This window comes from Cinclus cinclus, chromosome 4, assembly GCF_963662255.1.
Source record: "Cinclus cinclus chromosome 4, bCinCin1.1, whole genome shotgun sequence".
NCBI classification, from domain to species: domain Eukaryota; kingdom Metazoa; phylum Chordata; class Aves; order Passeriformes; family Cinclidae; genus Cinclus; species Cinclus cinclus.
Genome location: NC_085049.1, coordinates 12,127,544 through 12,142,920, shown reverse-complemented (window position 1 = coordinate 12,142,920; position 15,377 = coordinate 12,127,544). Strand labels below are relative to the sequence as shown.

Here is a 15,377-nt window from a genome sequence, read left to right as displayed (position 1 = left end):
TAGAGTTGAAAGACATGAGATTAAAATGTTGCGTAAAACTCTGGAAAATTGACCACTGAAGTCAAGGAAAGGAAAGCCTCTTATTGGAGGAGCTCATCTGTCATTATTGTAATGCTTCAGCTGAAGCCAGGGTTGGAAGGGAAATGTGCAGTCTTCCTCAGACAGCAGAATATCTCCCTTTTGGATCTTTATGCTGAACGTTAGTTTGCCACTTAAACATTTCAAACTTTTCCAAGGAGGTTTGAAATCAGGATGACTGGGCCTCTTTTTGAATAAAAGCATGACATGGACAAAAAAAAAAAGCATTGCCTTCAATGTCTAACAATTACTTGTACTGGATGAGTGTTGGAATTTCACTTTCTCCCCACCAGCATTGAGGTGGGGTGGAATGGTGGAGACTGGAAGACAGCACAGAGGTGAGAATGGATTATTCATGGAGGTGAGAAAAGATTGATCCCCATGCTTACTTGGGAAACAAGGACAGTAGGACAGATGCCATAACGCAAACAAAATTTGAACCTTGCTGTGGGGAAAGTGAGGCAGCTGAAAAGAACTGGGAAGGGTTGAGGACATGCTCATTGTTACCCCATTTTTCCTGTAGGTTTTGGGGCAGTGCCCTCAGAGGGTTGTAGAGCTGTTTCAGAAGGCGGTTAGTACCTACATACAAAGCATCACTGTGGCAAAGCAGAGCTGGGAACATGCTCCAGATTAGTCAAATGTGTTGGCAAAATCTAGCTGTAGTTTTCAGTGGCTTGTGGGCCTCCACCCATGTGCTGTCTGATGAGCCCAGCCGTGCCTGGCAGTGCTCGGTGCTGCTGGCCCAGCTGGGGACTGGCTGCTCCCTCCGTCCCCCCTCAGCTCCAGATTTTCCTGTGACTCGCTGCCTTGGCCAGCCGCACTGTTTTTATGTATACAAGATGCAGCAAGGCTCTCATCACTCCTCACAGGGGCTGTTTTGCTGCCCCCAGACATCTGTCATTCTTTGTTTTGCCCAAGCCCTGCGCTGCCTACTTGTGTTTTTTCTTCTTACCCCTTGCTGCATGCCCGGAATTCCGGTTGGCTGGGACACCATCACAGAGGAAGGGCACAACGTGCTGGGTGCCTTGAAGGAGACACCAAGTGCTTGTAAGGACTGTTGAATGCAATGGAAAATGGTGGGGACTTAATGCTTGTGCACAATGCATAAGAAGACAAATCTTACAAGGGGAAATCCTCTCAGCAATTTAACCAGAGGTTAGATACAGTGTCAGAGTACAAACTGCAGCACATTTGTTTCTGCCAGTGGGTCCCAGCATCCTGCTGAGCAGATAACCTTTTCTTGGAAGGAAAAGAGCTGTCCATTTGCAGCTACCATCCAATTTTAGAATATACTATCAGTTGTTAGCATTATCCTTAGCTCCTTGAGCTTTCATGCTGACTATGGGAGTGGGTTCCAAAGGCAGGACTTAGCATAAACATGAAGTTGGGTTCCCAGTTGCATGGCAGTCTTTGCAGTTGCTAATTAGGGTGTGTGGGTGTGTGGTGTGAGTAGTAATGTAAAGCCAAAAAGCAGTATCTTTTTGCATTTCCTGAATCTGCTCAAGAACTAGACTGAGAGCCAATGTAGAAATACGGAAATCATTATCTATTATATATAGATATTGTATGGATAGTTATATATCTTTCAAACTGCTTTCTAAAAGTTCTATGTTTTTTTCCCATGAGGGTCTTGTGCCAAGAAAACAGATTTCAGAAGTTAAAACATTCACCTCATCCTCCAGGTACTTCTGAGAATCTGTTTAATTTTGACAAGCTATAGATGCCTTCTTGGACAGCTGCTTTTATTTTGGTGACTTTCCATCTACATAGCTGACTGCAGATTTTATGGGTATGGTTGGTAAACTTCTTTTACGCCAAATTATTGTCTTACATAAATAACCGCATTAAACTTAATCTGGCATTTTAAGCCTATCCAATCTACAAAGTTGTTTTCTTGGGCACAACTCAGATTGTTCCAGTTTCTCATTATATTGGTATGCCTTTTTTCCTTTTTTTTTTTTTCCCTTTTCCCCCCAAATGAGAAGTCATTTGGAAAAGGTGTTCGCTTCTTGCATTCTAGCCAGGAATCTGGATATTTCTGATACAGAAGCAGGCAGAAGGCAAAGTTAAAGTAGATGAAAGTAAGTTAAAAGTGTTGAGCATTAATTCTTGTCAGAGTGACTCTGTTATGACTTGATTTAAGAGACAAAATTGTCTTGAATGTATTTACTGAAAAAGTGCTTTCTAGTTGTTCGCACAGCTGACAATATTGCGATGACCTTATTAATGATCTTAATATCAACATTCATCTTTAACATCCTTTATTTTATTTATGTGGCCACACTCTTAACTTAAGCATGTTGTATCCAAAAGCATTTAGTAACATCTACTTTCACCATCTGGTGAAGATTGGGTTTGTTTGTTTTTTCTTTTTTTTCTTGGTGAAGCCAGTATATTCATGCTATTATACTGAAGCACACACCAGAATAGTTTACCCTTGATGTCTTACATCCTTTAAAAACATTGCCTTGGAAATACTTTATTAAATATAATTAAAACTATCTCTTCTATCCTACTTAAGCGACAAGTTAAACACCTCACTGTATTTGCATACTGGTTTCAACCCATATATGATAAGAACTGTTGGTTTTTACCAAACACTGCTGATTTTTGCCAGTTACACACGTTTTGCTATTTTATGCATACAGACATACTTTGCTTTTAATTTTCGTATTAAATTGTCAGTGTTTATACCGAGATAAGCATCCTGCTTTGATATATCTGACACTGTGATAATACATTGCTTTGCACATTTTTTTTCCCCATACAGAAACTTATGAATATAAGTTACCAAGCATTTTTGGTCAAGTATGGTGTCCCCTGATAAAATGCTTGATATGTTTATTGTGTTGAACTGCGCTTCCCTACATTTATTTCAGATGTGATTAAAGTTGGAGACTTTTTTCTTTTTTCTTTTCCTTTTTCCTTTTTTTTTTTAATTAAAATTCTTTCATATGATGATAGATTTCTGATTTCGCACCCCCTGCACCCAAGTTTTAAATCACATGATATTTTTCTCTCATATATTTTTTTCCTAGCTCATTGGGAAAATCCAGTTTACTTTATCTTGCAGTGATGATTGTTTGCAAAATTAAATAAATAGCTAATCTAATTTTAACATTCTGACCTGGTTATCAATTACAACACAAATAAGTCAATCTCTAATTAGTCCATCTGCTAACTGCTCAAGGTCAAGTGACTTAATTTCATTACAAACATGATGCAAAATATTAAAAAGACATCTGATATGCCAGCTGAAACTAAAGAAACTGCTTATGTCTGTTTTATATTTCTGAAATAATTGTGTCAGTTTATATAACTATTTTGCTTCACTGGAATATATTTTGTAACCTCATGCTTCCTGCAAAGCATGTGGACAATTTCCCTCTTTTAAATATTTCTCCTCACATGATGTTATTTTATATTTCATTCTCCATTTGGAAGGACTGCAGTTGATTCCTGCAGTCCTCTGACAGCATTTGTTAGTCTAAGGAATTCAGGTACCTTAATTTTCTTGATATAGTTTTTCTTGATTTTCACAGATATAGTTTATCTCTGACATCTTGCAAACAAAGAACAGTGATGCTTTTACATGAGTGTTCATATTGTTTTAAAAACTGGAAGTTATGAAAGGTCCCCACACAGCTGAAACTCAAACGAACTTAAATTGTTGTTTAGCTCAACAAAGCAAATATATAGTAAAATGCTCAAGTTCTGAAAGTCTAAAGAAATAGAAAAGAGAAATAATCACAAAGCACCAAATTTTCATTAAGAATCTCAATTTAAACATAAATATTTAATTTAAATCTATTTATCTTCCTATTTGGACCACCCATTTGATGGTTTTGTTCTGTATAATAAAGTGGGATGCAAAGCCTTCTTATATTATCAGGAGACTTCAACATGTGTTTCTTTAAGAAAGTGCTCACTTTTTTGCATAGACTAGAGTGAAATTTAGAAACCCTGGAAACTGACATGCTGAGTGCATCATAACTGATATTTATTAAAAGATTTGTGGAATCTGTAATAAATCCAAAGAAGTAGAGATTTTTCTAGGGGAGGCAGACAGTATGCCCCAGTTGTGCTCAGTAAGACCATGACTTTGCAGACTAAAATAATTTCTTTATTAGTAAAAGCTGGAGTGGTAAAACAAGGAGAAAGGGATTACAAATGAAGCAGGTAAATTCAGGTAATCTCCTTGTAAAATTTCGCTGTAGATAACACAAGTAATGTTTTGATCTCATTATAATGAACAAAGGTGATCTTTGGGCCCTATGACACCCTGTATGCTATTTTGGTTATGACAGAAAATGTATTGTATTTGCTGTATCAGGTTTTTTTCCTACTAAATAAATAATGCAAAACCAAATACTTTTTGTGATGAGACTAAGACTTGAGGGTGTAAAATGTGACTTGCTTAGGTGTTTGAATTCTAAATAACCTGATATTAACGTTACGCTGAATTTCTGTACTGTCACATAGCTCATTATCAGACCAATCATATTCTGCAAGGTGTAAATTTTAATTTGAGATTTGGAACATAATCAGGTAGTTTCAGAACTGAGTGATGTGGTGTTTGGGAGGCCCAAAGCCCTTTTTTGGTGTGGGACACAAGGCCAAAAGGGAAAAAAGAAGCTATTTTGCTGTCATTTTTCTAACAGCCCAGTGATTACAGAATAGCTGGAGAGAAAGTGAGATCAAAATACAAACACCTTTGCCTATTCAAATCCGTTTCTCTTATTAATCAAGAAATTGTTGTTCTGTGATATTGCATAGTGTGGTCTCCATTGCTCACAGTTCTCTGTCTTACTGGTTCTGTTTGCTATAAATATATTTAACATTAAAGTTAAGCAGGTTCTAGTATATGGGCACTACAACTTGCTGGTGAATTTTCTTTACAAAAATGCTGAAGATTGTCAATTTTCTTTATCCCTGATTATTGAGACGGGCTGGAACTGCTCCAAGAGAAGGTACTGCTGGAAATCTTTTCCTCCAGGTGCCCTATAGTTTGAGCAGTCTCAGTCAATTATTCTTGTATGAGAAGATTGTACAGAAACCTCATTTGAAAATGTAGCAAGGGAATTGAAAGGTGAGTTCTTGTAGCTCCAAGGCAAATGTCTGCGGTACCTTTTTTCTTAAGTAAATATTTAGTCTTTTATGAAATTGGGGAACACCAGCAGGGAGACTGTGGAAATCCCAAATGAGATTATGGAGCACTTGTCCAGTGCTGCATCCTACTAGAGCAGATATGTCAGTTCCCATTTCCCTGGGCCCCGACTCAGCTCTTCTCTTTTCAGTTCAACTGCATGTTAAGAAACAGAAAAAGGCAACATCTCACCTTTTTGAGGATTTTTTTAAGTTGACTGAAGAAATATTTTTAGTTAGTGGTTGTTTCTGTAGAAGAAAGAAATGTTGGCTCATATTTGACAGGATTCCTTTCTGTTTGAATCAGCTGCTAATATTTTCAAATTTAAGTGGAATGTCAGATTTCCTTGGTAATGTGATACGAAACTACAGGTAACATGAGAGGACATGGCCCACAAAATGAGCAGAAATCCTGATTAATCAAAGTTTAAAAAATTAAAATGAATGGCATTCACAAATTAGTTGCGTTGTTACAGCATACTGCATACTAAACTTTAATGTGGAGCATGACTAAGGCTCTATTTGAGTTAAGATTTTTTAAATAAAGGCATTTAATTTGAATAAAAAAGGATATTATTTTATATATGTTTTGTTGTGAGAATTGTTCAAGTAGTACTTTGCATTATTCCAATGTTTCTAACAGTCACACTACAGATGCACTTGGCCCTTTGCCTCTTGGATTATAGGGAAGACGTAGAATGTTGTTGTTTGAAAGCTAAACTAAATCAGGCTGTTATGAATTGCTAAATGCAAGATCAAACCCATAATCCTCTTTGGATAACAGCTAGGAAAAGAAGGACAAAAAGAAAAAACAGAACTCTCTACCATATTTTTCAGGCAGAACTGTATTTCTTGATTTTTTAAAATCATATTCTTGCATGCTGGCTGGTGAGTTTAGGAAGCTGTTATCATTGGGAATTAATATAATAACACATGAGTAGATGGGAAATGTTATTATCAGGAACTGAAAGAAAATACTTTGATATTTCTCTACAGATTCTTACCACCACTTGACATAAAAGTCTTGGCTGAGACAACATAAAACTAACAACTATGTCTTGGAAGATAATAGGAAATACAGCACAAAAGCTATATAGAAGATTTTTTTTTTCTTCCCTGTGGTTGACTTAAAGGCCAAATGCAATGCCTTTTGAAGTACTTTGGCTCTATCACAGGTACAAAAAAAATAAAGCAGCTTCAGTGTAGACGTAATAATTTCCAGTAACAGGATGCGGACCCTTAAGATGAGAACATTATCATAACATTTCTCTAAGCAGTGATTCATTCTGGGTTAATGTGCACTGCACAAATAGAGAGCTGAAAATGCTGAAGAGAGTTGATATGAGTCCCTAACGCAATGCCAAAATTATTAGCATTTGAATTTTTAATCAAAACTTCTTCATATAATAATAATGACTTTTAAAGGTAAATATTTTTTCTTAATTTTTTTGTGATTGGAATTAAAATTGTGAGTTGTTAGGTGCTGGGGAGTAGCATAGTTGATTTCATTAGTTAAAAAAGAAAGAAAAGAGAATGGGGAGAAGATTATTTTATGGGGATAACAGAGCAGAGATATTCCGCCCCTTTGTTTTTCTTTTTTCTTTTTTTTTAAAGCTGAAGCTTGATGAGATCTAATGTAAGTGTCTTTGTCATATTTCTAGGTGTCTTAGGGATAACTCACCACTGAGAGGTGTGATTTAGCTGCATCCGGTGAAAATGTGAACTCAGTGATCAGGATGGAAGTTCTGCCCTCTTTGGGTTTTCAGTATGTGGAGCTGTCAGTAACTCCTCCAGAGCCTCAGCTATTGCAATTTACAGTTATTCTGAGTTTCTGCAGAGTGCACCAAGCAACACTTTACTGGCTTAAGTGCACCCTGCGCATCCATGAGGATCTATTCAGAGCACTAGGTCAAGGTTTTGTCTATTGGAAAAACTCTGACAAAATTTAATAATCTGAACCTGAGCATTTGTGTTCTATTATTGTTGAGGAGTCTGTAGAGAAAAATGAAAGGACAGCTGCGAATACAGTTACATAGAAATAATTTACAATAAATACTACTATCTACTTTGTAAACTAAGGAGGAATTTATTCACCTAACCTTACATGGATAAGCCATCTAATCCAAGAAGATCATCTGGGATCACTGAGTGAAATAGGAGATATAGATCCACAGGGCAATTTATTCTCCCTATGTTAACTCATCTGACAGAACAGGGACAGTTAGTCTCCAGATGTGCTCATCTGTCTTCAAAGACAATGGAGTAGCCTTCACTGGCAGACTGGTTTTCATGGAATGCAGAGTGAAAATATAAATAAATATTGGAAAAATTCTGTAATTTTCTTGCAGATGTAAAAGACCTATCCTCTTGCAGTTTAGCCAAACGCCTTTTGCCAATCTTCCCTCCATTTTATACCTCTCCCTCTGGGCCTTTCAATAGGGACATGGAAACAAGATCATTGCATTCATTTTTGCAGGAATCTTTGCAACACTGCAGACTGTTTCCATACTATGGCCTCTGTTTGACCTTATAATCTTTTCACACTTAAACTGGACACAACACTCACACTGAGACTTCACTGGAGCAATGAGAGGACAAATTATTATTTTGTGTCACTTCTAGAATCCACTTCTTTTCACATTTTTTGATAAATGTATTGCTTTAAGAAAAGTTATTTTGCATTCAGCAAGTTATACTCTTTTTCACTTGAGATTTTCATGGTAATATTTACAAGATCTCAGAAAATTATTGGGCATATTTTGGAGGTTCTGAAAAAAAATTACAAAGGGTGAAAAACTTTCCTTTTGCACTTTTACAGCATTATGCAAGTCTTTATTTGAAATGATTTTGCTACATTTCCTACTATTTTGTTTTTAAAAATGGAAGTCACCATCTAAAATAATCAGTTCTTCTGCAGTATATGCTTATACCTTATTTTTATGAGATTCTCTATGCTTTAGTTACTGAAGATGCTATAATTCCTAGAAAATGTTATCCATATCTAATGCCATCTTTAATCTCAGCTCTCAGCACTCTTCTTAACAATGTCTTGTTTCATTGTTTGGTTTTTTTTGTTTGTTTGTTTTTGTTGGTTTTTTTTTTTTGTTCTTCTTTTAGAGGGTAAAGGAAAAAAGAGAAATCCTCTTCATGACTTCAAAAAAACAGGAGAATTGATGCTCATTAAAGTAAACAAAACACTGGAAGTAAAAACGAAGCTGTTAAATACTACAGAGCAATGTGCAAAGAGATGCAGCAAGAGCAAGGGTCTTTCCTTCACTTGCAAGTAAGTTATGCATTTCTATTGTTTGGGGATTTTTTTCCTAAGGAAACATGTATAACAGCCTTTGATCAAAGATGTCTTTGTAATTGTCATCAGTGGTAGCCTGTAAAAAGAACAACCTCAAGATTGTGATTTTTAATTTCAGTGATCTTGCTCTACCTATCCAGAGAGTGTCAGTCTTTTCTGAGGCTTTATCTGAGTTGTCTGTCTTCTCAGCTTTTCTAACCTGTAATCTTTTCCATAATATAGCTGAAAAGACTCATGTTAGGATGTGGATGACTTGGGCTGCAATGTAGCATTAGGTGAGCATTTCTGAGATTTTTATATCTCTTGTGAAAAGGCTATTGTCACACATCACAGCTGCAGTATTTCAGCACCACTTCACACCATATTCTGTCTTCATTCTTTGCACATTACTCCTGCTGAAATCAATGAGAACCTCACACATGGAGCACAGATACACTCACTGCTGAAGTTCACTGGCAAGTCCTGCGAATCTGATCCAATGGAATCAAACCTGGGCTGTGGATTGCTATCCTTCAGCATCTGCTGTCTCTTAGAAACACATCATGCAGCTGATTGCTTGTCTGCCTTGTACATATTCTCTACTATTTTTTGGAACAAATCACTATCATTTTTCTGATGTATTAGACTTATATGATCCCCCTGGCCTCTAATGGTCTAGACCATTAGCAACCAACGAAAGGCCATGAATGCAGAAGGATTTTGGAGAGAGCGGATGATTTGGGGAGTGGAGTACTGGACTAAATATGAGCCTGAACTTGAAATATGAAACAGTTTTGACAACTGGTACAAATGGAAGCTGGATGAAATGTGCCAACAAAAGTTCTTCCTTGGCAGAGAACGTTTTCAACTACGATTAAATCCTTTTTTAAACCTTTAATTGCATTGTTGAAAGATCTTGTTTGTATCGTTCTGTGCTCTGTCTATTTATATGTGTAAGTAATGAGCAGAGTTTACCTTTTTCAGATAAGAAATAATTTCCAGGCACTAACATTTTTCAGGTGGTACAAGCCACGCCTTTCCCTGTTGGCAGAGCTTCCCTTGATGTCATTGCCAAGAAGATCAGGTTGTATTTAATACACCGAGATACCCTTGAGTTCTGATGAGCAGCAACAAGGAGTATTGCAAAATTAAGTATCACAGTATGAAACAAATTCTGAATTATACCAAGCAAACAACAATTCTGTATTCTAGCATCAGTTTAGGAAAACTTTCCCAAGCCACTTGTAGTTGCTCTGGATGTTATCTTTTGTGTTCTGAAAATAAAAAGCAAGTTAATAATTCTCTTTTATAATAAAATTAATCTAGAATCTCAGAAATTTTAAAATGTTTTAATGTTTTATAGATTTTTTTATTTTTTTGAGACAGTGTCTGATGGATATCTTAAGGGGCAATTTCCCCTTTAATGAATCAGTACAACAATACAGAGGAGACATGAGGGACTTTTGAGAGTACAGCTTGGAAAATCCCTGCTCACAGATAACAGAGTGGCAATCTGTCATGCAATTACTTCGCACTGAATATGGAGAAGAATTACAGAACCTGATGATCTCTGAATTCCTGTTTTCCCTGGTGGGCTTTTAGCAGGGAAGGTGCTAAAAACTTGCTTTAGTAGCAGAGGTATAGGTGATGAGGTTTGCCTATGCTACCACTAGGCACAGAGTGTATGGGATTTTCTTTTCTGGGATCTCAGAACATTCTTGTGGTTTCCCTTTTGGCCCCATATGGGTCCTGTTGTAGTGTGAACTGTTCTTTGATGCTACTGTAAACACACATTTTACATGTGTTCCTTTATAAAGGATCCAGTGTTTACTAATGTTTCCCTTGTATGCCTAGGATCTCAGTCTTCAGCTTCATATCAGCACATGGTTACTGCAAGGTGAAATTTGTTGCCAACTTAAATGAAAACCAATTAGTTTCCTGCCTGCTGTGGGAGCATTCTAAAATAAGAAGTAACACAAAATGACATTTTAAATGCTTGAAATATGAGACAGGAAATTTTCTTTGTTTACTGACATTTTCATGGCTTGATTTTTATACTCCATACCCATGCAGAAGTTCTCCATCACTTGGGTCACAGCACTGATGTTTTATTTTCTGTATGCAAGCTTTATGTAAGAATTAAAAATGGAATTACTTTGTAACATAATTGTGACAATAGTACTCGGAGCAACAACATCTGTGTCTGTGCACTGTGAGGTGCACAAGCAGGAACAGTGTTAGGCTTCTTTTTTGCCAGAAAGTGGTAAAAGTAGCAGATTTCAGGCACTACAGACTTGTAAAGATTCACGTACTCCTTATTTTCTGGAGGGGAAGGGAAATTAAGACAACTTTTTATTTCTTCATTATAAATTTATGTATCATTTACAAGTCAATTTTGAGTATTTTATTGGTTAATCATATATCTTTGCTGGTTTTAGATCTAACACTTTTTTTTGTTTAAGCTAATGTATGTCACTTTTCAGAAGAGATATTTCCTCTATTCCCTTGCTGTTATGTTTGCACAGATCTTGTTAATTTCTGAGTAAAAAGATCCTTATCTAGACTTTTTTTTCATAACATTATTCCTAAAATCCTCCATCAAAGAACTCCTTAGATTCACCTACACCGTGGTTTTGACTTCATAAATCTCTGTGCCTCTTTTTCTGCCTTCCCTACCAGTTTTATCAAGCTGCTGCTGCTGAACTGTTCAATTCCTTTGTTTCACCACCCTTTGTAGTCCATTACTCCATCTGCTTTCCTACAGTCATTCTTGCAGTTTTTCCCACTACAATTCCTATGGATGAATAAAAGTCCATATAGTTACTATTTTATTTGTTATACAGGTGACTTTTGAAGGCATGTCCTTTCCTTAGCTGCAAAGTTGTCACTGTCTTATCGTTTGTTATCTGCTCAGTGTCTGTGTTTAAACAGGAAGGGATTTCAGTATAGACAACAGAATTTTAGCATCTGATAAGAAAATCTACAGATTATCTCACTGCAAAGAGGAACAAAAAATTTGTTGTGATCAGTAGTATCAGTAGAAGAAAGTCCAAGAATTTATTCAAATATGTTGACTTTGGAGGTATAAAAACCCTCCACATTTGGGTCCAAGAAAAGATTATTACAAACTTTTATGTGCAGAAGTGGTTGAAGCCAAACTGGAAAGAAACCAGAAGGCAACTGAAAGGCAAAAACTGAAAGAATAGTTTGTAAACAGCGCGTTCTGCATTCCCACTTTAGCAGGGAGGAGCGGAAACGAGAATGTAATTGGAAAGGCAGGAAAGGTCAAGGATATTTTCGTGAGTGATGGAGTTAGAGGCACTTGGATATGCTCGAATTTGAGAATCAGCCAGAAGAGAACAGAAGGCTGCACAAGGGCAGAGGGATGAAGGTTAGCAGGTTGGAAAGATTTGGAGTCAACAGAGTAGAGAGAGCAGTTGGATGAAAAATCTGTTTGGTGATGGAAACGATAATGAAGAAGATGTTTGAAAGAGAGAAGACTGAGGAGATTGGATAGGATCTTGTAGCATTTTTAACTGAAGCCAGCAAGATCTCACATGGAAAGCTTGTATGGTGAATTGAATGAAGATCAAGGAAGTTTTTGTTGAAGAATGCAGTGCTGAAGAATATGGCATAGCCAAAGTATGGATGAAGTGCAAGAAATCTGTGTGACTCTTGGATATTACCAAGTAGTGTTAAAATGTTTTCGCAGACCAGAATAAAATATCTCAGAAGGTACAGGATGAGTGACAAAAATGTAGATTTTGTGGTAGGATAGAGGAAATAATGTCAGTTCTTTATTATTTTGTTCAAATGAAAAATTAAGGGAAAAACACCAGTGTAGTTTTTTCTTCTTTTATTTGTATTTCCTCATTGGAATAATTGTTGCCCCCTCTAAGGTGGTCAATTTTGGTTTTAAAATCCTTTAAAATATTTTATCTATAGCTAAAGACTATGCATTCAAAACTGTTATAGGAGGAAAAGGTCTGCATTTTTTATTTCTGTATTGAAAAAATGTGATTTCACACTGTGGATGTGCTTGTCTGTCTTGCCCTCCCCTATATCTAGTCAATTCAGCACACATTGTAGTCACTCCTGGAAAGCAGTTAAAAATAAGAGAAAAAAAAGAAAACAAAAGTAAGCAAGGACAAACTCTAGGTACACTATCACAGTTTATTGTATTAGTAAAAATAATCTTGTTTTTAAACAGGTCTGTTGTTCTAGGCAAGAAACATATTCCTTGTGCTTGAATTTAGCTCAGTCCAGCAGTGTGAGATACCTAACTATTTCAGAGGCATATTTCAGAGCATAGCAAAGATGATGTTTCATTCTTTGTGTTATTTTGTCCCAGAGAGCAGTATAACTGAGGACACAAATGCTGTCTCAGTCACATTTATCTAAGTTTTAAAATAAAGATCTTTAATGACAAGGGAACTTTTAGATTAGTGTGAACAACCAAACTGGTATTTAATGTAATGACCACATCAATTTAATTTCTTTGTTTCTTTGCTCTTGTCAGCACAGTTGTGGGTTTAAATAGTAATTTGGACTGTTTCTCTGACTTTCCCAGTAAAAATAAATCTGATGTCATTGCATGCTCCTTGGCAGGCCATGTGTCATTATTATAAACCACACAGAGATTTTTTTCTCATCCAGATTTTCTTTGCAGGGCCTTTGCTTATGACAGAGTTACAAAACGGTGCCATTGGTTATCCTTCAACAGCTTGACAAATGGTGTGAGAAAGAAGCAAGACCATGCGTTTGATCTGTATGAAAAGAAGGGTAACTGATTTATTTACAGATTTTGTTTTTCCAGCTAGGGAGGGAAAAAAAAAAAAGCCCTGAGGTCAGTCAGTGATTTTTTGGCTGTAGGAGCATCCTGGGCATGGATGCTTTTATGCGTTGAAAGCTGCATCCTACAGTTTTGTTCACACATATCCTGAGTTTGCTGTCGTGCAAATTTGCCTACATACTTGCTGTTGGTCAGTTTTCCAATCTACATATTTGCCTACCATCATATATACTGGTTTCAGTTTTGTACTTCATTTTGCTACTGAGCAGCTCAGTTGTATGAGTTACTGTTTGTTACTTAATATTGCTCTTATTTGCCTCATTATTGTGTAGTCCTCAGACATGGAGTTTTGTAAAATCAGATACATTGGAAACATTTCCAGGATTTTTTTTTTTGGGTTAGATAGTGATCAGTATTTGACATAATAATAAAATAATAATAATAAAAAAACAGGGATATATGTCAACAAATACACAATATTTTGAAGAAATAAGTATGTTAGAGCCAATAAATATGTTAATTTTGTGTGAAAACAGATGATGAGCTTTAATTTTGCATAAGTTAACCAAATCCCTAATTTTCTTCTCTTTTATTTCAATAGATTATGTCAGAAATTGTATCATTGGAAAAGGAGCAGACTATAAAGGAACAATATCTGTTACCAGAAGTGGTATCCAGTGTCAGGCCTGGAATTCAATGATTCCCCATGAGCACAGGTAAGAGTTCAGGAGCAGAGACAATGGGAATAGTGCCCAGACAGCTTCCGTAAAGCATAAGAATTTATGGGAAAAAAAAAACCCAAACCTTAGACAACAAAATCTCTTAGGTATATTCTTGCCTTTTTCCAAGAGATAGCATTCTCCAAATCCCAGAAAATCCGTATCTTGGACTTTCTCCAAAAAGGTCTCTCCTAATGCCATGCTGTGTGTCTGTATCTCTTTCTTTCCTGTGTTGAGTTGTTTTCTTTGTTATGGTTTTTTTTTGTTTTTTTTTTTTTTTTTTTTTTTTTTTGTTTAGCTCTTTATATCCTTTTGATCTCTTAGCTACTGGCAGAAACAAAACATCTGCATTATTTCAGCCCAGGTTCTGGAAGTTCATCACTGTTTTCTAATCAACTACTAAGGAATGAGCAATTTTGAAAACCACACTGATAAGAAGCAGGGGATATTAGGCCACCTCTTTCCTTAGTGTATAATATTGTTAGTATATTTTGTATAGATACTGTCAATTCTCTATTATTTATAGAATATGCTAAACTCTATGGAACACTTAGGCCAGACAACAATCCATAGAAAGGACTGAAGAGGCTTTTGAAATCCTTCCCTTCAGATCATACAAGCAATAACTAAAGGAAGCATGTACAGGACTTATCTTTTCAGATTAGGACCTGGTACAGTCAGAAACTGAGGCCAAACTTATACCTTGAGAGTAAATCTAGTTGAACTCTACTGACTAAGAAAAAAGAGAAGAAAGTCAAAGCCTGAGTCCAGTCAGAGTAATGGTAAAAACAGATTTCTCCCAGCAAATGTTCCTGAAAACCAGTTAAAGGACTACAAAGTACTGATGTACTCTTTAACTACTTCCCTTTAAACATTTTTGTACTGGCTTCAGCCATGTAGATATTACAACTTCAAGAGACAAAACCAAAATGTCCTTTCACCCATAAGCTTGCTGTCCACATTGCTGCCTTTTGCTCCGGACTCCCAGGGTCAGCAATTTATTTAGGAGGAGCCAAACTAGAGATTGCTGGTGAGGAACTGGGCTGTGCACTGCTCAGTCCTGTTCTGACCAAATCAATCCAGTGTGCAAGAGGATATCTTGGAACAACATTAAAAGACAAAGGATAGTTGAGTTCTGTCCTCTTATGATGTGTTACAAAGCTGAGCCTCAGGCTTGGACTTGCTGGACTTGGCTCTTACAGTATAGACGGCAGTGTCTGCTTTTTAGTTTGGGACCAGACCTGTTCTTAACTGGGAGCATACCCTAAATACCACCAGATCCCAAAGCAATGACTTCTTGAGACACAATACCTTGAAGTATATATCATCATCATTCAGAAGTGAAAGAATTCTAAAT

The 15,377-nt window shown here is 36.5% G+C and overlaps 1 protein-coding gene across 1 annotated transcript in view; it reads left to right on the top strand.

Moving 5' to 3' along the window:
- Positions 1-388: 388 nt before the first annotated feature.
- The window catches only part of HGF (hepatocyte growth factor), a 49,498-nt gene continuing 34,509 nt past the window's right edge, over positions 389-15,377 (top strand). The window contains exons 1-4 of the mRNA XM_062491563.1: positions 389-439; positions 8,343-8,506; positions 13,179-13,291; positions 13,903-14,017. Coding sequence (XP_062347547.1) covers positions 389-439; positions 8,343-8,506; positions 13,179-13,291; positions 13,903-14,017 — 443 coding nt within the window. The remainder of the gene's footprint in view (positions 440-8,342; positions 8,507-13,178; positions 13,292-13,902; positions 14,018-15,377) is intronic.